Source organism: Elephas maximus, chromosome 1 (genome assembly GCF_024166365.1).
Source record: "Elephas maximus indicus isolate mEleMax1 chromosome 1, mEleMax1 primary haplotype, whole genome shotgun sequence".
NCBI lineage: Eukaryota > Metazoa > Chordata > Mammalia > Proboscidea > Elephantidae > Elephas > Elephas maximus.
The window spans coordinates 205,892,397-205,915,077 of NC_064819.1; the positions used below are offsets into that span (position 1 = coordinate 205,892,397).

The 22,681-nt window shown below is 40.0% G+C and overlaps 1 protein-coding gene across 1 annotated transcript; it reads right to left on the minus strand.

Moving 5' to 3' along the window:
- Nucleotides 1–960: 960 nt before the first annotated feature.
- On the minus strand, nucleotides 961–17,303 carry MTFR2 (mitochondrial fission regulator 2). Its single transcript, XM_049875642.1, has 8 exons — nucleotides 16,976–17,303; nucleotides 16,148–16,272; nucleotides 10,163–10,267; nucleotides 9,593–9,705; nucleotides 8,244–8,479; nucleotides 6,260–6,608; nucleotides 3,460–3,634; nucleotides 961–1,506 (listed from the first exon to the last, which is right to left on the minus strand). Exons 2-8 carry the CDS (start codon nucleotides 16,208–16,210, stop codon nucleotides 1,474–1,476), a joined length of 1,074 nt encoding a protein of 357 aa, XP_049731599.1. The 5' UTR covers nucleotides 16,211–16,272; nucleotides 16,976–17,303; the 3' UTR covers nucleotides 961–1,473.
- Nucleotides 17,304–22,681: the final 5,378 nt, after the last annotated feature.

The following is a 22,681-nucleotide window of genomic DNA, read 5'->3' on the forward strand; positions in this document are numbered from 1 at the left end:
TTGACGGCACCTAACAACAACAGGATAAGAAGTATCTGAAAACAACCACAGTAGGAAAAATACGCAGTCATAAAAACTACAATACTATATTGGTTATATTATGAATGCTTTGGGCTGCAAGCAACAGAAAATCCACAAGGTATGTTTCTCATTTAAGTCTGGAGAGAGCTCTTGCTGGCGTTGCTTCAGAGGCTCCGTCAGGTCACGGTTCACAGCTCTGTATGATTCAAAGCCCTTTTCCTCGTGGTCACAACATGGCTGCTACATGCCCACCCCTAACTGGAAGGTGGCCAGAGAGAGAGGAGAGAAATGGAGCTGGGCCAGGCAACCAACCCTCTGCCACAGCAACAGGAAACCTGTGGGCAACCTGGGTTTTTATGAAAGGGCAGAGACTGGCAAAATGGGTGCGTGCCGAGTCGATTAAAATGGTTACTTAACCTCCCAGACCAGTCAGTGCAAAGGCTAATGGGTCTAGGGAAACATGAAAATTTCAGTATCACGTTAGAATATGAAAGAGGGAAAGAGAATATCTATTCCGAACTTATGTGTTTTTCACTTGTATAACCCAAGAAACTACCTACAGAACTCTCAAAAAATTCAGACTTTATGAATTAAATAGTACAGAGCAAACATGAATTTCAATTGCAACCAAACACAGCCAAGTTCAAAAGACACATTTATTTTACATGCTACTATTATTATTTACAAAAATAATGATATGCATATATATTTATATCACGAGTGTAGACAAAATTGGTCAAGAAGAAGATTCTTTAAATACTTCTACTTCTAGCATTTAACAGGCAAAATCGGTTTCTACAAATAAGAACCTTTAACATCTCAGGAAGAATTTTTAGGAGGCTTAACCTATGTGATTCAAATTATGACTATTTTAATAAAGAAATTATAATTTTAGCTTCTTTGAAAATCTCCAAGTTGCTTGAAGCCGAAAAAGCTACCAATTTTTAAAAGACATAAAGCCTCTTAAATTAGGAGGTCACAATTGCTTTAAGAAATTGCTAAAGAATCTAAACATCCTATCATTTCTGAGCAGTACAAGACAGACTTAGTTTTCATTAATTCTTTAATTCATTAAAATGGTTTCTGATACCCTATTGTTCTCTAATGAAAAACATTAAGTCATTTAATATTCAGCTCTTAGGAAAATCATTCCATGTGCATATTCAGCTTTAAATAATATTAACCTAGATTTTTTAAAAGTCCATACGCCTAACTACCATAAGTAGCCAGGGATCTTCCAAAAACAGAGACAAGTATTCTAAAGAGTCAAAACCTCCATACTAATGTATCCCAGTGCAGAGACTTCATTTAACTGTCCACAGAGGACAAGATCCTTTAAATGTAGCAAAAAAACACGCCAGTATATGTCCACAATCTTTCTAAGTGTACACCCGGCTCTCATTGTTGATAACTTGGTCAACAACTTCTGTGTTTATCAGTTCTTCGTTTCCTTCACTGTCCTGAATACGAAGCATGATGTCCAAACTGAAATAAAACAAATGTTAAACACACAAATTAATGTAAAAAATACTTCATGGCAAGACAAGCACCAGATGACCCTTTGAGGTCCCTTTGAGAGTTGGCTATGTGCTCAGAGCTAAGGACACAAAAGTGAGCAAGACAATCTCAGCACTACAGACAGAGCTCCCAGCTGACTATAACTTCAGTCCCTAGGGCACAACTGTTCAATGCTCAGCTGCTAACCGAAAGGCTGGCAGTTCAAAATCACCCAGTGGTTCTGTGGGAGAAAAGACCTGGCGATCTGCTCCCATACAGATTAAAACCAAAAACCAAACCCATTCCCGTGAAGTCGATTCCAACTCATAGCGACCCCATAGGTCAGAGTAAAACTGCCCCATAGAGTTTCCAAGGAGCACCTGGTGGATTCAAACTACCAACCTCTTAGTTAGCAGCGGTAGCACTTAACCACTGTGCTACAGGGTTTCCCTCCATACAGATTACAGCCTAGAAAACCCTACGCGGCAGATCTACTCCATCACATGGGGTCGCCATGAGTCAGAATCGACTAATGGCACCCAGTTACAAAGTGTCCGGCCCTAAGCTAAGGGCTATAAAGTACGCAAAAAGAGAGGACTCTTTCTCTAAAATGCTCGTAGTAGGTTGGAGAGCAAATGCTAAGAGTCATTGATCAAACAGAGAACAGTATAAGACAACACAGCAATACCTCATTTATCTATTATCACTGGGTTATACAGTGCTTCCACCTCAGCGAATGTCTTAGATACTTGAAGCTTTTCAAGCATCCTAGAATTTTAATAAGTCAAACTCTAGTCTCTGCTTAGATGTGGGATTATGGGCAGGTTACCTAAGCATGATAAAGTTCATCTCAGGTATAAAACAAGTAATATTCACCTAGATTTTTTTTGGATATTGCTGTGAAGATTAAATATGTAAAAAAGTACTTTGCAAGTTATAAATTTCTATGTAAGTGTTAAACTTCTATTTTAGACACACTTTCATTTTTATGGTGATAGTTCTAAACTAAACAATTTTTTGCCTTCTTAAATAGAATGAGAAGACTGAGTTTCTAAGTCAACATGATAAATACCAGGTATTGTACTCTGTACAGCGTATGTATACACACACACACACACACACACACACACACACAATATTAACCACAGGGAATACTAACGTGAGTAGGACACTTTCCCGCACCCTGTTATGCTCTTTGAGTCACTGCCTGCATTTTAGTTTTTCTGCTGACACCTCTGTCACTCTTCAGTGCTGTCTTCCTGCCATTAGACACTGTCCTTCTTCCTCAATGGCCATTCTTCCATACTCCTCTCTTTCTCATGGCTTAAGCTTATGTACTACCTCAACTATATTTTAAAATGGGACAACTACCCCCCGAATTGGAATTATGTCTAAATTAAAGAGAAGAGACTACAAGTAAGGAGCAATCTCAACGATCAAATGTTTGAAATACAATGTGTGTCCTTTCAGGCATCTAACAAGCTTTGTCATTAAAGATAATTATGACCTCATTTGCTTTTTTAAAAGCACAGTTAACACTCTGTTTAACCAAATAATCCAAAGTCTTTATGTTTGACTGAGAAAAATGTTGGAGTATTCGTATTTAACTGTGGCTAGGCTGAATCTATAACACCATTCCTCCCTGGTCCTCTCAAAATTTTAGACACCCTGTTCATATTGCAGGCAACAACGTGAAGTAAGTACCTAAGCTAAACCACTAGAAACTTATGCACCAGTATTTTTCAAATCAAGTGTTTTATGTCAAAAGGCCTCCTCAAAGGCTCAGAGCTCAGGTGAGCACATAAAAGGTAACAAAAACATTAGCAGTCAACAACTGGATAGTCCACTCTGCCTAATTACTTCAAAAGGACTTGAAGTCAAAGATCTATTCTAAACAATATAAACAATAGGCTTGAAAATTAATTTTACATTATAGCTCACCCTTGAAGTTTCTGGACTAGAAAATGGAGAAGACTCCCAAGACCTATTTTCTTTCTCAAAGGAATCATCTTCTCGGAATGCAAATTTCTGCTTAAGTGCATGAGATATTAAAGACACTGGGTCCCATTGTGAATTTTGTCTTTTCCTCTTATGAACGGGTCTACCTCCAGGTGACCTGTTTTTTAAAAAATTGAATAAATTAAAACTTTGATACAGCTTAAGCTCTTTGTTAATAAATATAGCAGGAATATAAACATAATACATTACAATCTAATTAGTTTGCAAGAGGTTGAAATTCTTTGCCATGGAATTAAGAACCTGGAGGGCACAATGAATTAAGAATCAGAACACCAAGAAACCATGTGGGCAGTGCCCTCCCATAACCTTGTTATGACCTAGGGTTTGCAAAAATCACTGCGTTAAATATCCAGGAGGTAGAACAACTTACAGAAATATTTAACAACTTTTAAAAGCACTATAGAATTCATAAGAAGAAAGCTATCAAGATAATAATCCATTCGTTTGGTCATTCATTCACTCGGCCCTCATTGAATGCCTACTAATATACCATGCTCCGTTTTACCCTGTGGGGATCTAGCAGTATCCTGTTCCCATGGAACATTCCAGTGGCAGGATATTATTAATAAGTGAGTAAACGAGAGATAATTTTGGATAGTGACAAGAGCTGAGAATAAAATAAAAGAGGAATGTGACAATGACTAGCAATGAAAGCATTTTAGATGAGATGATCAGAAAAAGCCTCTTTAAGGAGGTGATATCTGAGTGAAACGTGAATGGCAGGAAGGCGTCTGTTTTAGTGTAAATACCTTGTGGCTGCATCAGGAAGGGGCCTGCATGTGTGAGGAAAGAAAAAGGAGAAACAAATACAGCTGGAGTGCAGGGAGGAAAATGGGGATCAGGATGAGAAAAGGTCAGGCAGAGAGGCAGGGACTGGAGCACAGAGAGACTTACTGGCCACAGCAAGAGGTCTGGATTTCATTCTAAGCAGAATGGAAAACCAGTGAGGGTGTCAGACAGGGGAGTGGCATGACCTGACTTCAATTTTTAAGGGATCACCGTGGAAACCCTGGTGGCATAGCAGTTAAGAGCTACGGGTGCTAACCAAAAGGCCGGCAATTTGAATCCACCAGGCTCTCCTTGGAAAACCTGTGGGGCAGCTCTACTCTGTCCTATAGAGTCACTGTGAGTCAGAATAGACTCGACAGCAGCAGGTGTAGTTTTGTTTCTTTGTTTGTTTTGGTAGTCACCATATGAAGGATAGATAAGGAGGCAAAAATAAAAACAGAGAGATTGGCTAGTACAGAAGCCCAAGCTAGATAAGATGGAGGCTTAGACTAGGGGGTAGCAGTGGAAAAGGATGTGGGGAAGGACAGGTTTTCAAAGATGAAGGAAGGGGACAGGGAAGAACAAAGAGTTCTGAAACATAAGAATGAGACAGGTAAGTGAAGATGTCAGGTAGGCATCTGAATATATGCACTTGGGGCTAAGAGGAGGTCAGGGCTAGAAAAATAAATATGACAGTCATTAGCATATGGCTGGTATTTAAAGTCATAAGACTAAATGAGAACCCCAAAGGAAATAATGTGGATGGAGAAGAGAAGAGGGCCAAGGGCTGAGCTAGGGTACTCCAACATTTAGGGGCCCGGTTCAGGAGAGAGATAGCAGAAGGAGTGGCCAGTGAGGTAAAAGGAAAACCAAGAGTGTGGTTTCCCAGACGTCAAGTGAAAAAAGATTCCAAGGAGGAGAGAGCCATAAACTATATCAAATGCCGCCAAGGTCAAGTAAGGTGAGAAAAGAGAACGGACCATTGAGCTACGTGGATGTCACTGGTGAGCTTGATAAGCAGTTTTCATTGGAGTGATGGAGACAGAAATCAAATTACAGTGGGTAGAAGAGGACAGGGAGAAATGGAAACAAACTACAGAAGACTTTGAGAACTGACATCAGAAAGAAGTACAGAGAAACAGAACAATAGCTGAAGGTATACAGGATTTGAAGATGGGAAATGCTCAGGTGTGGAGAACAATAAAGTAAAGAAAGAAAGACTGACAATGTGAGAGAGAAGGGATAATTTTAAGTAAAATCCTTGAGAAGAGAGAAGAGGAATCTCGAGAAGAGGGCAAGGAGGGAGCCTGGACATGAACAGGACACCTCATCCACAGTACGAAGACAGAAGTCAGAAAGCACGAGTAGTAACATTGTCAGTGTAAAGATGTGGGAATTCTCATCTGATTCTCAATGACATATAAAACAAGGTTAGTTGTTGGGGCACATGAGAATAGGGGGCTGGAGGGTACAGAGTCTACCTGGCCTTTTAGTTGTTTCTGCAGCCATGGTAACAGAGTCACCATTTCACTGACAGGGCCCAGTGCTACAACATCAAGTTGGGACCATGTGTGCAATTTCTAAATGATGATTTAACTGAAGATTGAGATCTAACTATATCAGGACGATGTAACAAGCAGTGTACGTGTGCAAGTGTGTGTTGAGGGGTGAAACGACTAAGAGAACATATCACTAATCTAAAATGAGAAGCAAATACAATTAAATATCAAGAAATAGCAAAAGAAGTATACTCTTTCAAAAATAGGGAGATGAGACAGTCTAAAAGAAGTCGAAAGTGATTACCTCTGGGAGGAACATTTGGGGGTGAAAAGGAACAAGAGAGAAGACTTGTATTATATATGATTTTCTTTTAAAGATGTATATTACTTTAACAAATACAATAATTTTTTAAAACATCATTGATAATATTTCAGTTTATTTCACCACAACATACCGTTCAATAGCACGGAGCTTAACTTGATTCATTTCCTTTAGAACATCCAACATATTTGGAACATCTTTATTTCTCTGGTTTTTTGCATGATGGCTGTAATTAGTTTTACTGGCACCTGTGTGCTGTTTTTTCATTTCAGTTGCTGAACTGTCCTGTTCACGAACATTAGATCCTGGCTGTACAGTAGGAGAACGTGGGGCCTGGAGAGAAGGCTGAGGAGGAAGCGGTGGTGGAGGAGGACAGGGAAGCACAACACTTGAAAACTGATCGGCTTCAACCCTCAGCTGAGCAGTCTCTGGTGATGCCACTTGGCCCAAACCACTAGGCCCACCATTCAAGTCAAAGAGGCCTAAAAACAAAGTAGTTTATTGAAAATCATGCAAAATTCTCTCCAACGTAACTCATATATGGGACTAATGCGAACCAAAATAAGAACAACTTCTGTAGTAGTGCTAAAATCACATGGTGGCCATCTGCTGAGTAATTTCCGTGAAAGTCAAGCCAAATAATAAACCCATTTTTAAGCCAATTAAGGAATTCTCAGGTAGGCCCTTAAAAGGGAGGGGAGTGCATTTTAAAGAGAAAATGGAAAGTACTTTATCAGCAATACATACGATCTGAATTTCATCCTCCATTTAAAAAAAGCTAAAACATGATTAACACCTGGTAATTAGAAACACTCGAGCTGGTGTATCTACTGGATGATGACACTGGAGAAACACGCAAGCATATATATTCTAGGCAAGGGCTGAGTACTTAACATTTCACTACAGATTGCTCCTAAAGGGCTGTTTGTAAATGAGATTGCCAAGAAAAAGTTATGTGTGTGTCTGTGTGTATATATATGTTGTTGCTGTTGTTTGCCATCGCGTTGATTCTGATTCACAGAGACTCCATAAGACAGAGTGGAACTTGCCCACAGGGTTTCCTAGGCTGTAGCCTTTATGGGAGCAGGTCGGCAGGTCTTTTCTCCTGTGGAGCCACTGGCGGGTTCCAACCACAGACCTTTTGGTTAGCAGCTGAATGCTTAACCATTGCACCCCTGGGGCTCCTTCTGTGTGGGTATTATTTTTTATTATTATGTATTAATATGTTATCAGTCACTGTCAAGTTGATTCCAACTCATGGCGACCCCATGTGCATCAGATTATAACTATGGACTCAGACGTCTAACATTTCAATTAACAGCCAAGCTCGTTAACCATTTGCATCACCCAGGGACTCATTAATGTAATATATAATTTACACATAAGCATATATTATAAATACGTAAACATTATAAAAATATTGTCTATATTATAAATAAATTTTATATAAAACTTATTTTTTAGCAATCATATTCATACATAGTTCTTTAGAAGCAAATCTTTTGTTAAAAGAACTCAATACCCATCTCATTTTAAATTTTATATCTATATATAGGTATACACACACACATATACACACACAAACATATATATATGTATACAATATACATAAGTGTATGTTGTGTGTGTGTACACGTATGCATGTGTGTATTGTTTAAAACAAGTTACATCTCTAAACACTTAGAAAAGAATTATCTGAAAAACATCATTCATCTGAATTTGGTGATGCGTAGCAGTGATACCTTCAAACTACAAATACATGAGACCTTAAACCTATTCTTTTCTTTCAAATTAATAACCACTTTTATTTTTCCTCTTTAATTTATAATGATTTTCAGAAGAGTTAGAAAAGCTTACTTAGACTTGTTAATACAAAAATACAATCTTTAGCAGTATAGCTAGCTCCTCTTTAAACCAAAGGCATCCCCCTCTCTATCAATGTCATGATTTATTCTGAATAAAAATCAGACACAATAATCTCATATACACAAGTCTTTTTTTATATTTAATGTCATTCGCCAAACACATCAGCATCAAATGTTCTTATTCAGAATCGCACTAACTAAAGCGTCAGATGAATATCAACTAACTGAAAGAAACATACAGCATCGACTTACCAGAATGTGCGCTTTTTCGCAGTTCCTGCATTTCCACAATTGCAGCAATCTGGGAGCGAAGAAATGTTAGCTCATCTTCAAGGGCAGCTATTTTTTTAATTGCGGCATCATTTACAGGTAGATCATTTTTTATCGGTTTGTTACGTCTTAGATCAGATGACAGTGGCTCACAAACTAGTTGCAAAGGACTGAAAAATTCCATTTTCTCCTCTTCTTCATTTTTCCATATGCTATTTCTGTGGGTAGAAGGAAGGAAGAAATGGAAGGAAGGAGCGATGGATGAAGGGAGGGAAGCAGAGAGGGAGGGAAATTTTCAGTCAATAAGAGGAGTAAATTCTTTCACAGAAAGCAATGGATACCAAAACAAAATGAGAGTAGTTCTCACTTCCCCATGATTATCTCTAGACCCCCTGAAGGTGAGCACAACATCCTACTTTACTTTCTATTGTCAATATCTAGAACAGAATGCAGCCCTTAATAGATGGCCAACAAACCCGTGGCTGTCAAGGCAGTTCTGACTCATAGCAACCCTACAGGACAGAGAACTGCCCCACAGGGTTTCCAAGGAGTGGCTGGTGGATTCCAACTGCCAGCCTTTAGATTAGCAGTTAATCACTTAACCACTGTGCCAGAGATGGCCAATAAACAGGGTGTAAAGGAATGAACAAACACTGCTTTAAACTGTAAAACAAAAATAATTATCTTGTAACTTTTCTACCTATTAGCTTTAAACACAGTACAAGTTGATTTATTTAGAAATTCTATGTAAGGTACTGAAAGGTCTAACATTCAGTGCTACGTTAGGGGTAAGCTTAAAGTATTCTAGTGTTCTGGAAATAGATAAACCATATCTACTACATAAATATTGTCAGAATATTTGAATAACTGACACAGTTCATATTCTGGCCATACGAGATAATATCATTTACTGTGCTTACAGCCTGTATCTAAATATACTAATACAAAAGTTAGTACTCCCTAGGAGTAAAGCATCCAGCTTTTGAAATATATACAACATCATTGCCTAGTACACAGTAAGCACTATATAAGCTTTGGCTAAAGATACAAAATAAGTCTAGTATCTCGTATAGGAAGTGGGTTTCTCCTAAAAATGAACACAGTGCTTCTGATATCCCTTTGATATCATTCCTTCTAGGCCTGGTGCTCCCTAACTAGGTTGAAATGTGGACTAACAAAAACTGGATGAAGAAATGAGGAAGATATTAGTGGGACACAGCACAGAGACAAGGAAAATGAAAAAGTTCCACCAGTATGACCAAACTTCAAAACATGCAAGAATTCAGATTATACCCTACACCCCACTTCCCAAAACAAGCACACAAAATTACCGAAATCGGAGAGAGCTGGCTTCGTCATCATTTGCCACACACAAAATATCAGCAAAAGATGGAACTATAGATTCACGGTTAGTAGAATCTACAGAGTTGAAGACTGGGATCAGCTAAAGTAAAAAGAAAAAAAAGGTCATATTTCTGCAGGACAGTCAGGGGAAGACGTGCACTCTGTCTAAATTAAACAAGGTAAAAATCCAAAAGACTAAAAAGGAAAATGGACATTCAGTAGAAAAGCATGCATGGATTAGCAAGAAAAAATACTAGGAAAAATGTTATTCAAAAGTCATGCACCAATATTCTCTTCTGGTTAATCTCATCTACTATAAAACACAAACTAGAATAAAATAAGCTGTTCAGCTGCTGCTTAGAACCTGACCATCTTTGATTGTAATTACTTCAAGAAATAAAAAACACAACAGCACATGAAGTGACTTGTTTCTCGGGGTGAACTATAGGTTTTTGGAGGGCAGGAAACATTTCTCCATATTGCTCTACCCTGTATCCCTATGAGCATCTGGGATTATTTTATGTATAGTGCTTAATGATGCATGTTGACTGACTTACCTCAAAATTAGGCCTTGGACAAGGTTCTAAAGGAAGAATTTTCCCAATAATGCGAACAATACTTCGAGCCGATCCATATTCTTTATTTTCCCAAACTGGCAAAATCTATTTAAACATAAGACATTGTTTAAAATGTATCCTGGTTAGCATGTCTATATACCTATGGAAAAAAGTAGATGCAAAAGGCCAATAACATTTATTTTTTAAAACAAAATACAAATTGGAGGACTCAAAGTATTTTCTTCAAAGAAGGAGAAGAAAATGAACAGGTCCTATACAATTCAAAGAACTGCTGTTTATTTACAGTGGACTATATCTGCTTGAAGTCAGTTCTTAAAAAAAATACTGGAAGTAAAATATGTCACAATCACTTGAATAATATTTTGTCCATTAGCTTGAGCTTCTCATATTGGCATAAACTATTCTCACAAGAACCACTCCCCCACCAAAAAAAAAAAAAAAAAAAGATTATGCAACAATAAAGAACAATGATGAGTTCTCAAAACATCTCACGACATGGATCAATCTCGAGGGCATCATGCTGAGTGAAATAAGTCAACCATAAAAGGGCGAATATTGTATAAGACCACTATTATAAACACTCGAGAAAAGGTATACACACAGAAAAAAATAATCTTTGATGGTTACAAGAGAGGGAAGGGGTGAGAAGGAGAAACCACTAAATAGTACATAAGTGTTAACTTTGGTGAAGGGAAAGAACACAAGATATAGGGGAAGTCAGCACAACTCGACCAAGACAAAGTCATAGAAGCTTTCTAGACACATCTAAACACCTTGAGGGACTGAGTTACTGGGGCTGAGGTCTGGGGACCATAGTACCAGGGGACTTCTAGGTAAACTGGCAAAACATGGTTCATAAATTGTTCTACATCCTACTGTGGCGAGTAGCATCTGGAGCCTTAAAAGCTTGTGAGAGGCCATCTAAGACATATCTATTGATCCCATCCCATCCGGAGCAAAGAAGAATGCAAAAAACCAAAGACACAAGAGAAAATATTAGTTCAAAGGACTAATGGATCACATGAACCACAGCCTCCACCAGCCTGATCCCAGAACAACAAGATGGTCCCCAGCTACCACCACCAACCACTCTGATATAGATCACAGTACAGGGTCCTGGACAGAGTGTGAGAAAAATATAGAACAAAATTCAAATTCACAACAAAAGACCAGACTTACTAGTCTGACAGAGACTAGAGGAACCTCCAAGACTATGGCCAACAGACACTCTGCTAAATCAGAACTGAAGCTGCTCCCAAAGTCCACCTTTCAGCCAAAGATTAGACAGGCCTATAAAATAAACAATACACACGTGAGGAACGTGCTTCTTAGTTCAATCAAGTATAAGAGACCAAATGGGCAACACCTGACCAAAAGCAAACACAAGAAGTCAGGAAGGAACAGGAAAACTGGACGAATGGACATGGGGAACGTGAGGTATAAAGGGAATGGAGGAGAGTGCTGACACATGGTGGGGACTGCAACCAATGTCACAAAAATTTGTATATAAATTTTTTAATGAGAAACTAATTTGCTCTGTAAACTGTCACTTAAAGCACAATAAAATTAAAAAAAAAAAGACATGACATCTACACTTTTGGCAGAAATTTTAACACAAACAAAGCATTTTTCCCTTTTAAGAAGCATTAAAAATCTGGCTTTTTATTTTTCCTAAGATCACATAACAAGGATAAAGTTTTCATGAGCAACAGACACAGGCAACAAATAAATTATTTTTACTCTTAGCATCGTGATGGACCCATCCAGTAAGCAGATGGATTTACAATTCTGGAACTCAGGGAAAAACTGGAATTAGAAAGCTGTAGCTGGGACTCACTGGTGTATAGAACACATGATGCAGGTAAAAATCGAAGCCATAGGACTAGTGGAGAAAAAGAAAGATTTGGGAGTCTTCAACACATAGAATCCTTCCGCACAAAGAAGACATGCCATTCCTCTGCTTTTCAGTGGTAAAGATTCTGAATGTATCTGATCAAATCCAAACACTTTAGTCTAAAATTGAATAATAATTCCACCAACCAGCTTCATAATCTTTCACCAATTGTCAGCCCAATTTCCATAACATACTCCATGCATTCCGTATTTATTCTTGAATCACACTTTAAAGTCATCCACAACTTGATCCTATTGTATCTATGCAACTAATTTCCCACCATTCATTTATAGGAACCTAAGCTTTTGGGGGGTAAGCAATTTTCCTCACTGTTTCAAACAGAGGCCAATATTATCCTGGTTGCCGTGCATTTACCCATACACTTAGAGGGCCCTAATCTAACTCTAGTCCCAGTGCTGATCCAATTTTCATCTGTCTTTGATGTTCAACTCACATTCCTCTACAAATTTGATTATTTCCACTCTCAGGAGCTTCATAGGCTCTGAATTCCTAAACTAGTTCCAGTGAGTACCATATCATATAGCGCACAATTACACATGGCTTTGGTTTATATGCAGTTGTCTCTTCCCCCATGGGGGTCCCTGGGTGGCAGAAACAGTTTACACTTGACTACCAACCTAAAGGTTGGTAGTTCGAACACACCCAGTGGTGCCACAGAAGAAAGGTCTGGCAGTCTACTTCTGTAAATATCAAACTAAGAAAGCTCCACAGCAATGGGTTTAATTTGCTGGTTCCCCCAGCCCTCACCCCGTTAGACCGTAAACCCTTTGATGGCAGAGACAGGTTTGTATCCCTTGGAATCCTCCAGGGCCGTAGCTCTCAACCAGGGATATGCTAAAATCGCCTCAGGGAGTGCCGTCCAAAGAAATGTAATAAAGGCACATATGTAAGTTAAATTTTCTAGTAGCCACATTTGAAAAGTGAAAAGAGACAGGTGAAATTAATTTTTATAATTTTATATTTTAACTTGATATACATATAATATCATTTCAACATGTAAGCAATATTTTTTACCTTCTTTTTTTTTTTTTTTTCATACACCGACAGCAGATTTCACTGCAGACATTTCAAGTGCTTACAGTCACATGTGGCCATTGGGACAGTGCAAATGATGATCTCTAGAGGACAGAGATCCCAGACCTGCCAACACCAGAATCTCTATAGGCAAGGCCTGAGCATTTACATTTAAAGTGTGTACATGCCTAAAAGCTTGTGAGCTCCCTGGCTGGAGCAAGGGAGAATGAAGAAATCCAAAGACACAAGGGAAAGATTAGTCCAAAGGATTAATGGACCACAACTACCACAGCCTCCACCAGACTGAGTCCGGCACAACTAGATGGCGCCCCGCTACCACCACGGACTGCCCTGACAGGGATCACAATAGAGCATCTCAGGCAGAGCTAGAGAAAAATGTACAACAAAATTCTAACTCACAAAAAAAGACCAGACTTACTGGTCTGACAGAGACTGGAGAAACCCCGAGAGTATGGCCCCCAGACACATTTTTAACTCAGTACTGAAGTCACGCCTGAAGTTCACCCTTCAGTCAAAGATTAGACAGGCCTATAAAACAAACAATAATAACATACATAGTTCAACCAAGTATAGGCGACTAAATGGGCACACCAGCCCAGGGGCAAGGACGAGAAGGCAGGCGGGGTCAGGAAAGCTGGACAAATGGAAACGGGGAACCCAAGGTTGAGAAGGGGAGAGTGTTGACACGTTGCCACGTTGGCAACCGATGTCACAAAACAATATATATATTAATTGCTCAATGAGAAACTAATTTGTTCTGTAAACCTTCATCTAAAGCACAATTAAATAAAATAAGGTATTGTACAGACCATTCCTAGATGCACCCCTGCTAAGAACCACAAGCCTAGAGGCTTGTGAGAACTACTATATGGTCACCCAACCCTTGGTTAATTTCAATGGCACATTCATGTCTTGCTCTGCAATGTCCCACTTGGCAAACACCTGTTCTCTCACTGCTTCTTTGCCACTGCCATCTTCATCATCCTTATGATTTCACCTCTTTCCTCTTCCTGGCCCGGCACCCTCATTTTTACTTTACTGACTTCTACCAAGTATGGATTTTATGGTTAGTTAATTCAGTGATATGCTCATTGCCACTCAAAAATGGTTCATTCTTTGTTACTAAGCATTCCCATATTGCTAATGGATCAACTACTCCCACTACTCTTAGCTAGAGGAAAAAAAACACAAAATGACAATATTTAGAAACATTACTAATCCACGGTGACTTCATCTGGTACCTCACAGGTATCCTGCAGCCCCTTCATACATGTTATGCTCTCTACTGCAGCGCCCAAAGCAAACTCCAGCCTCTGAAGGCCCCAACACCACCAAACGGCCATGCCTCTGCTCTTATTGAAAAAACCAAAGACTTCAATTTGACATACTTTAATGTCATTTCTCCCCATTCAAGATCTCACCACACCATGTCTCACTTCTGTTACATTCTCTAAGGTAGAACTGTCCCTCTCCTTTGCAAGGCTTGTTTAGATCCCTTGCCAGTTACCTCCTCCAGAGCACTGCTCAATCACTTTCTCTCATTTGTATCTTCAATTTCTTCCTGTCTTTTTTTTTTTTTTATGAGCTCCTTCCCCAGAGTTTACTATCATGTTCATATTACCGTTAGCATTGAAAAGAAAAAAAAATTTTTTTTAACCCTGCTGCCTCTTCAAGTTAATGGCCTCTCAATTTCTTTTCATCAGCAAACTTTTCAAAAAGATTGCCAATGCCACTTCCTTTCCTCCCAGTCATTCTTCAAACCGCTGCAATATGATCCCCACCTCCACCTACAGAGACTTTCAAAAGGAGCCAATAACCTGTTGTTGTTTGTTGCCATTGAGTCGTTTCCAACTCATGGCAACACCATGTGTGCAGAGAAGAACTACTCCATAGGGTTTTCAAGGCCATGACGTTTCAGAAGCAGATCTCCAAACCTGTTTTCTGAGGGCCTCTAGATGGTTTCAAACCACCAACCTTTCACTAGTAGTCGAGAGCTTAACCATTTGCACCACCAAGGTACTCCTTAATAACAAGCAAATGTTCGACTGTTGCTCAGTCCTTGTCATCTTCGGTCTCACTATTTCTGGAATTCAAAATGCGTCAGTGATATACAGGGTTCTATCTTCCTTTATGTCACCAATTTCCATGGCTTCATCTATCAAAATAATGCAGATAACTCCCAAATCTAAATCTTTTTCCTTTCCTACACTCTAGAACATTTATCCAGCTGGCTGCAGGCTATTTTTATTTATATATTCTAACAGCACCTCTGGTTCACCTTATCTCCTTACTCCCACTGACTTGCCTGTTTATAATAACAGCACTATCATTCTTCAAATTGCTTTTGTCCAAAATCTTGTTATCTTTAACAATTTTGCCCATTCTTTAAGCCCCGATACTATTTACTTATATCTTTTTTATATTCAGTCTTACATTATAATTATCTTCTATTTCTTTTATCTCATATATTTTAAGCAGCGTGAGTATAAGAATAATGTATTACTCCTCTCCATTGCCTGCAGGATGAAACACATAGTTTTGGATGTACTAGAGCCTCAACAAGTAGACACACTGGATTTGCTTACAATTCTCAGACATAAACCACCCTCTTCCCTTCAGATTTATTCTCAATTAGTGGAACTTTAAGTTGTCATTCTATAACCAAATATCAAACTTTTTTATAGATTATCTTACATAGAACCACTAGATAATTATAAACATATTTTATCTATGCAGTCAATAAAATTCTGTGGAGGTCATGTCTGTATTTTGCTTCTTTTGTGTCTTCTGTTGGCATATGATCTATTGGTGTAAGGTAAAAAGGTTCTTAAATAATCTTATCCCTTCTTTAATTCAAAATACCAAGGCTATATTATTGCAAACTTGCCTTTGTTCCACCTAAAGAGAACTAACAATTAAAAAGTAAAAATGTAATATTTACAAATCAGTCATTACCAAAACAAGACCCAAGAACAAATACAGCAGGTTCATTCAAGTCCATCAAAGGACTTTACCTGGTCCATGGGAACACCAAAGTAGTCCAGCATCTCTCTTAAGATATTCAATATGAGAGACATTGATGAAGCAAAAAAAAAAAAGCAGGAGCAAATTCAAGGACACATTATCAGTTTCTTGATACCTTCGGAATAAAAATTAGAAAACATTAGTCTTGAAGATAATAAAAAAATGCCACATAAAATGTACTAAATAACCCGAAAGAGTCCTTTCATTACACATTTCTCCATCAACTAATCTCTCTTGGACAGCACTATTTTGAAGGAAGTCAAGAGGAGAGGGAAAGAAGAGGGGAAGAGCTTGTAAAAGAAACTTCAATTTATTGGTCAAATTGCATTAAAAGTCCATAGGGGGTTTGAAGCTACGAAGGAGCCTAATTAACAAATCGAAGTCGTGGTGTCATAGCGGTGAAAAGGTCGGCAGTTCGAATCCAACAGCTGCTCCTTGGATTCCCTATAGGGCAGTTCTACCCAGCCTTATAGGGTCACTATGAATCGGAACCGACCCGACGGCACCTAACAACACACTTAACAACTCAACTGTAGATAAGACACTTACCAGGGAAGGTTTCAGACTTAGGGCTGAGACTCTTAGGAGCGGGTGAGTTCAGCAGACCCTTGAAGCAGACAGGGGCCCGACTCAAAACCTCAACAACACCGCCCATCCCTCTCCGCTCAAAGAAAGAAAAGGAACCTGCACCCCAGACAGGGGACCTGACTTAGATGCGCATTAGTAACAAGCGGTGACCTGTGCCCAGGTCGTGTCCCTCGCTTTGCCCACAAGCTTCCTCGGGGGCGCTCCAAAGCCAGCACAGTCGCCGTGCTCACCTTACTCCACAGCTGAGCGCCCCGGTCACCACGAAGACGTCGAGCTGCTACTGTTACAGGGGCCCGTCTCCGAATCATCAGTCGAAGCCCAGCGTGTGCTAGTCCCGGCGTCCGCCGCCCGCCCAGGGCAAAGGCGGGAACCCACGCCCAACCAGGGCACGATGTGGTCCCCGGGGATCGTCCAGCAGCCCCCCGCTCAGCCGGGGTAGCACCGCGGGAGGCGCGGCTGCCCTCCTCCCGATACCCCAGGAACTTGCCCTCCCTTCCGGGATCGGCCCGCTGCCTCCGCGTACCCGGAACTCAGAAGTTGTCCTGGGGGAAAATCAAACTCCGCGGGTCGGATGACCTTGCCCGCTCTCGTTGGACAAAGCCGAAGGTGGCTTCTTATGATTGGTCGTTGGAGGACGGGGGGGGGGAAATCGCCGCGTTTCTCCTCCCCCGAGGGGGCGGGTCTTTCATGAGGCAGCCAATAGAAGCCAATAGGCAGCTAATGGGCGGGGCAGGTCGCGCCGGAGCTGACACACGCGGAGGACACCGGTTGAGGGTTCCGCTTGCTCTCAAAGGCGGGCCTTGTTCCCGAGTTCGTGACCCACATGGCTCTTCCCAGGGAGAGTGTGTCGCCCGGTAAACCCAGACCCTAAGCGGGGCTGCTCTCATGCTGCGGAGGGTCGCGATTTATTTTTTGGTCTTTCACTAGTTCATTCAGCAAATATATATTAAATGCCTTTGGGACAAGCAGAAGCCAAGCACTGCCCTCGAAGGTTTGCAGCTTTGCAGTAGTGAGGAGTCCTTTGTCCCCGGCTTTTTTACCAAATGTGGGACGGACACTGCCCTGACCTAGGTGAGGATGGTAGTAATGAGTAAAGTGTGATAATTTCCCAATTTTCAATTCTGATTTGACGTCACTTACTGGCGTCATGAAAGACAACGGCTTCCTCTTCTGGTATTTCAAGAGGAGAGGTGCGTTGGAGTGACATGACAACTTAAGATCAATGATGCCTTTTGATGACCTACATAACAAAAACTGAGTGGATTTTTAACTGCTCCTCTGTGGTCCACATCACTTATTCATCCATTCAACTAATACTGAAAGTCTACTGTGTGCCATGCACCTTTGGAAGCACAGGAAATGGCAGTAATGAGCAAGGCAGGTAATTGTCCCCTCCTGGAGTTTACATCCTATTGGAGACTTCAGAGAGGCTTCTCTGAACACCATATATAAATGGCATCCCTCTTCACTCTCTTCCCTGATTTATTTTCTTTATAATACTAATCAACACATTTATTTATGCTCCCCCTACCACCAAACTACATTGTAAGAGAACAGGAACGTTGTTTTTATTCATGCTGTATTTCCAGTGCTTTAGAAGAGTGACTGGTGTATAATAAGCATTGAATGAATATTTGTTCCACAAAATAATTGGATATGGAGTGAGAGAAAATAGATAATCAAGAATGACACCCTGGAGGACTCAATTTTTTATTTTGAAACATACTATATAGCTACAGTAATCAAAACAACTTGGTACTGGAATAACAATAGATAACACAAACTGTTATGGATTGAATTGTGTCCCCAAAAAATAACTGTTGTAAATCCTAACTTCTATGCCTGTGGTTCTAACCCCATTTGGGAATGAGTTATCTTTGTTATGTTATTGAGATAGAATTAGTGTTGGGTGTATTTTAAATCAATCTTTTTTGAGAAATAAAAGAGATTAAACAAGCAAGAAAGAGAAGCAGAGGCAGGGGAAGACATATGCCAAGACACATGGAGATCTCCAAGAAACCAGGAAGCAGAAGCTGAAGAGACAAGGGTCTTCCTCCAGAGCCAACAGAGAAAGCCTTCCCCTAGAGCAGGTGTTCTGAATTTGGACTTCTAGCCAACTAAACTGTGAGAAAATTAATTTCTGTTTGTTAAAGCCATCCACTTCTGGTATTTCCATTATAGCAACACTAAAATAACTAAGACATGGACCAATGGAAAAGGATTGAGACTCCAGAAATAAACCTACACATCTATAGTCAACTGATTTTTGATGAGGGTGCTATCATGGATTGAATTGTGTCCCCAGAAAAATGTCAATTTGGTTAGACCATGATTCCCAGTATTGTGTGGCTGTCCTCCATTTTGTGATTATAATTTATGCTAAAGAGGATTATGTTGGGATTGTAACACCACCCTTCCTCAGGTCACTTCCCTGATCCAATGTAAAGGAGTTTCCCTGGGGTGGGGCCTGCACCACCTTTTATCTCTCAATAGATAAAAGGAAAGGGAAGCAAGCAGAGAGTTGGGAACCTCATACCACCAAGAAAGCAGCACCAGGAGCAGAACACTTCCTTTGGACATGGCGTCCCTGCGCCTGAGAAGCTCCTTGACCAGGGGAAGATTGAGGACAAGGACCTTTTTCCAGAGCCGACAGAGAGAGAAAGCCTTCCCCTGAATTTGGACTTGTAACCTACTAGACTGTGAGAAAATAAATTTCTCTTTGTTAAAGCCATCCACTTGTGGTATTTCTGTTATGGCAGCACTATACGACTAAGACAGGTGCTAAGTCCATTCGATGGGAAAAGAGTCTCTTCAATAAAGGGTTTTGGGAAAATTGGATTTCCTCATGCAGAAAAATGTAACAGGGCCCATGCCTCACACCATACACAAAAACAAATTCAAAATGGATTAAGGACCTAAATGTGTAAACTGAAACCACAAAATTCTTAGAAGAAAATGCAGAAGAAATGCTGTCCGGCCTAGCTTTTAACAATGGATTATTTAATATAATAAAAAACGCAAACAGCAAAAGACAAAATAAGTAAATGGAATGTCATAAAAATTAAAAACTTTTGTTCATCAAAAGGCTTTACCAAAACAGTGAAAAGACAAGCTACCAACTGGGAGAGTATCTTTGGAAAGCACATGTTATAGATTGAATTATGTCCCCCAAAAATGTGTGTATCAATTTGGCTGGGCCATGATTCCCAGTATTGTGTGATTGTCCACCATTTTGTCATCTGATGTGATTTTCCAATGTGTTGTAAATCCTGCCTCTATTATGTCGGTGAGGGAGGATGAGCTGCAGCTGTGTTGATGAGGCAGGACTCAATCTACGGAATTGGACTGTGTCTTGAGCCAGTTTCTTTTGGGATATAAAAGAGAGAAATGAGCAGAAAGACAGGGGAGCTTATACCACCAGGAAAGCAGTGCTGGGAGCAGAGCATGTCCTTTGGACCCAGGGTTCCTGTGCAGAGAAGCTCCTCATCCAGGGGAAGATTGATGAGAAGGACCTTCCTCCAGAGGCTTCCCTCGAGCTGATGCCCTGAATTTGGGCTTTTAGCCTACTTTATTGTGAGGAAATAAATTTCTCTTTGTTAAAGCCATCTACTTGTGGTATTTCTGTTATAGCACTAGATAACTAAGGCACCATATATCCAACAAGAATCCAATAACCAATATATATATAAAAGTTTGACAACAAATAACCCAAACATAAAATAGGCAAGGAGGACATTCAAATGGCCACCAAACACAGGAAAAGATGGTCAGTGTCATTAGCCATCAGAGCGATGGAAATCAAAACCAAAATGAGATACCATTTCACTCTCACCAGGATGGCTTAGATACAAATAATAATAACAAATGTTGGTGAGGATGTGGGAAAATTGGAACCCTTACCCACTGCTGGTGGGAATACAAAATGGCACAGTCATTGTGGAAAAGTGTGGTGGTTCCTCAAAAAACTAAAAATAGAACTGCCATATGACCCAACAATTTCACTTCTAGGTATATACTCAAAAGAAAGCAGAAACTCAAAAAGAGACTTGTACACCAACACTTATTGCTGCACTATTCACAATAGCCAAAAGGTGGAAGCAACCTAAATGCCCATCAGCAGATGAATGGATAAACAAAATGTAGTACATACACACAATTGAATACTATTCAACCAGTAGAAATGAAGTCTTGATACATGCTACAGTATGGATAGAGCTTAAAGACATTATACTGAGTGAAATAAGCCAATCACAAAAGGACAAATACTGTGTGATCTTACTTATATAAAAAGACAAGGCAAATATACAGAGACCAAAGTTTATTAGTGGTTACCAGTGGTGGGGGTGGAGGGAAGAGGGGTTAATGGTGATGGAAAAATAGCATTAAGGGTAGGGTTGCACAGCCAATTATTGTGAGTTAGACACCTGTAAAAAGTTGAATTGGCAAAAGTTGTGTGATAGATATACTCACAATGACAAAAAAGAGAGAAAGAGTATGTGTAGCTCTGAGGTTGCTAATGTACAACCAAACTCATGGATTTTGTTCCTTGGTTTGTAGACTTAGGGTCATGGTTTCATGGGACATCCCAGTTAATTGGCCTAATAATTAGTTTAGTGCTTCTGTTCTACTTCCTAATTCATTGATTAGTGCTTAAAACCCACTGCCGTCGAGTCGATTCCGACTCATAGCGACCCTATAGGACAGAGTAGAACTGCCCCGTAGTTTCCAAAGAGCACCTGGTGGATTTGAACTGCCAACCTTTTGGTTAGCAGCCATAGCTCTTAACCACTATGCCACCAGGGTTCATTTAGTGCTTAGGGTCTTAAAAACTTGCAAGCAGTCATCAAAGTCACAACAGTTGGTCTCTATTCACTTGGAGCAACAGAGGAAGGAGAGTCAGGAATCGGAGGATATGGAATATGTGATTAATTGCCTCCATGAGCAACTGCCTCCTTTGCCATGAGACCAGAGGAACTGGAGGCTGCCTGGCTACCATTACTGAATATTTTGATCAAAGTTTCCACAGAAGAATCCTGATCCAAAGGGGCAAAATGCAGAACAGAATTTCAAATATTCATGAACTCCAGACTTCGTACAGCTAGGGAGGGTGAACAAACCCCTGAAACTATTGCACTGAGATCATCTTAAAACCCTAAACCAATACTATCCCCTAAAGAATCCGGAAAACAGAAATGCAAAAATTATTCTAAAAGCAGACTGGGGAAATTATCAAACAATATCATTAATATCACAAGCAAGTAAAATTTTGCTGAAGATCATTCAAGAGTGATTGCAGCAGTACATCGACAGGGACCTGCCAAAAATTCAAGCTGGATTCAGAAGAGGATGTGGAACCAGTGATATCACTGCTGATGTCAGATGGATCCTGGCTGAAAGCAGAGAACGCCAGAAGGATGTTTGCTCGTGTTTTATTGACTATGCAAAGGCACTCGACTGTGTGGATCATAAATTATGGAAAACATTATGAAGAATGGGAATTCTAGAACACTTAATTGTACTCAGGAGGAACCTGTACATAGACCAAGAGGCAGTCGTTCGAACAAAGCCAGGGATTTACCACTGCATGGTTGGTGTGCCTCAGGGTTGAATCCTTTCACAATACTTATTCAATCAGTATGCTGAGCAAATAATCCGAGAAGCTGGACTATATGAAGAATGTAGCATCAGGATTGGTGAAAGACTCATCAACAACCGCAATACACAGATTATACAACCCTGCTTGCTGAAAGTGAAGAGGATGTGAAGCACTTAGCAATGAAGATCAAAGACTGCAGCCTTCAGTATGGATTATACTTCAACATAATGAAAACAAAAAAATCCTACCTGATCTTCAACAAGGGCCCGAGGTTCATCAAATAGGGGAAAACACAGTCTTTTTAACAAAAGGTGCTGGCAAAACTGGATGTCCATCTGCA

Excerpts from the sequence above, each read along its gene's own strand:
- MTFR2 (XM_049875642.1), bottom strand. The coding sequence starts at position 16,210 with ATGTCTCTCATATTGAATATCTTAAGAGAGATGCTGGACTACTTTGGT. Across the intron at positions 9,706-10,162 it reads GTCCAAGGCCTAATTTTGAG|CTGATCCCAGTCTTCAACTC; the intron begins GTAAGTCAGTCA and ends TTTTTACTTTAG. Across the intron at positions 8,480-9,592 it reads GCCAGCTCTCTCCGATTTCG|AAATAGCATATGGAAAAATG; the intron begins GTAATTTTGTGT and ends TTCTACCCACAG.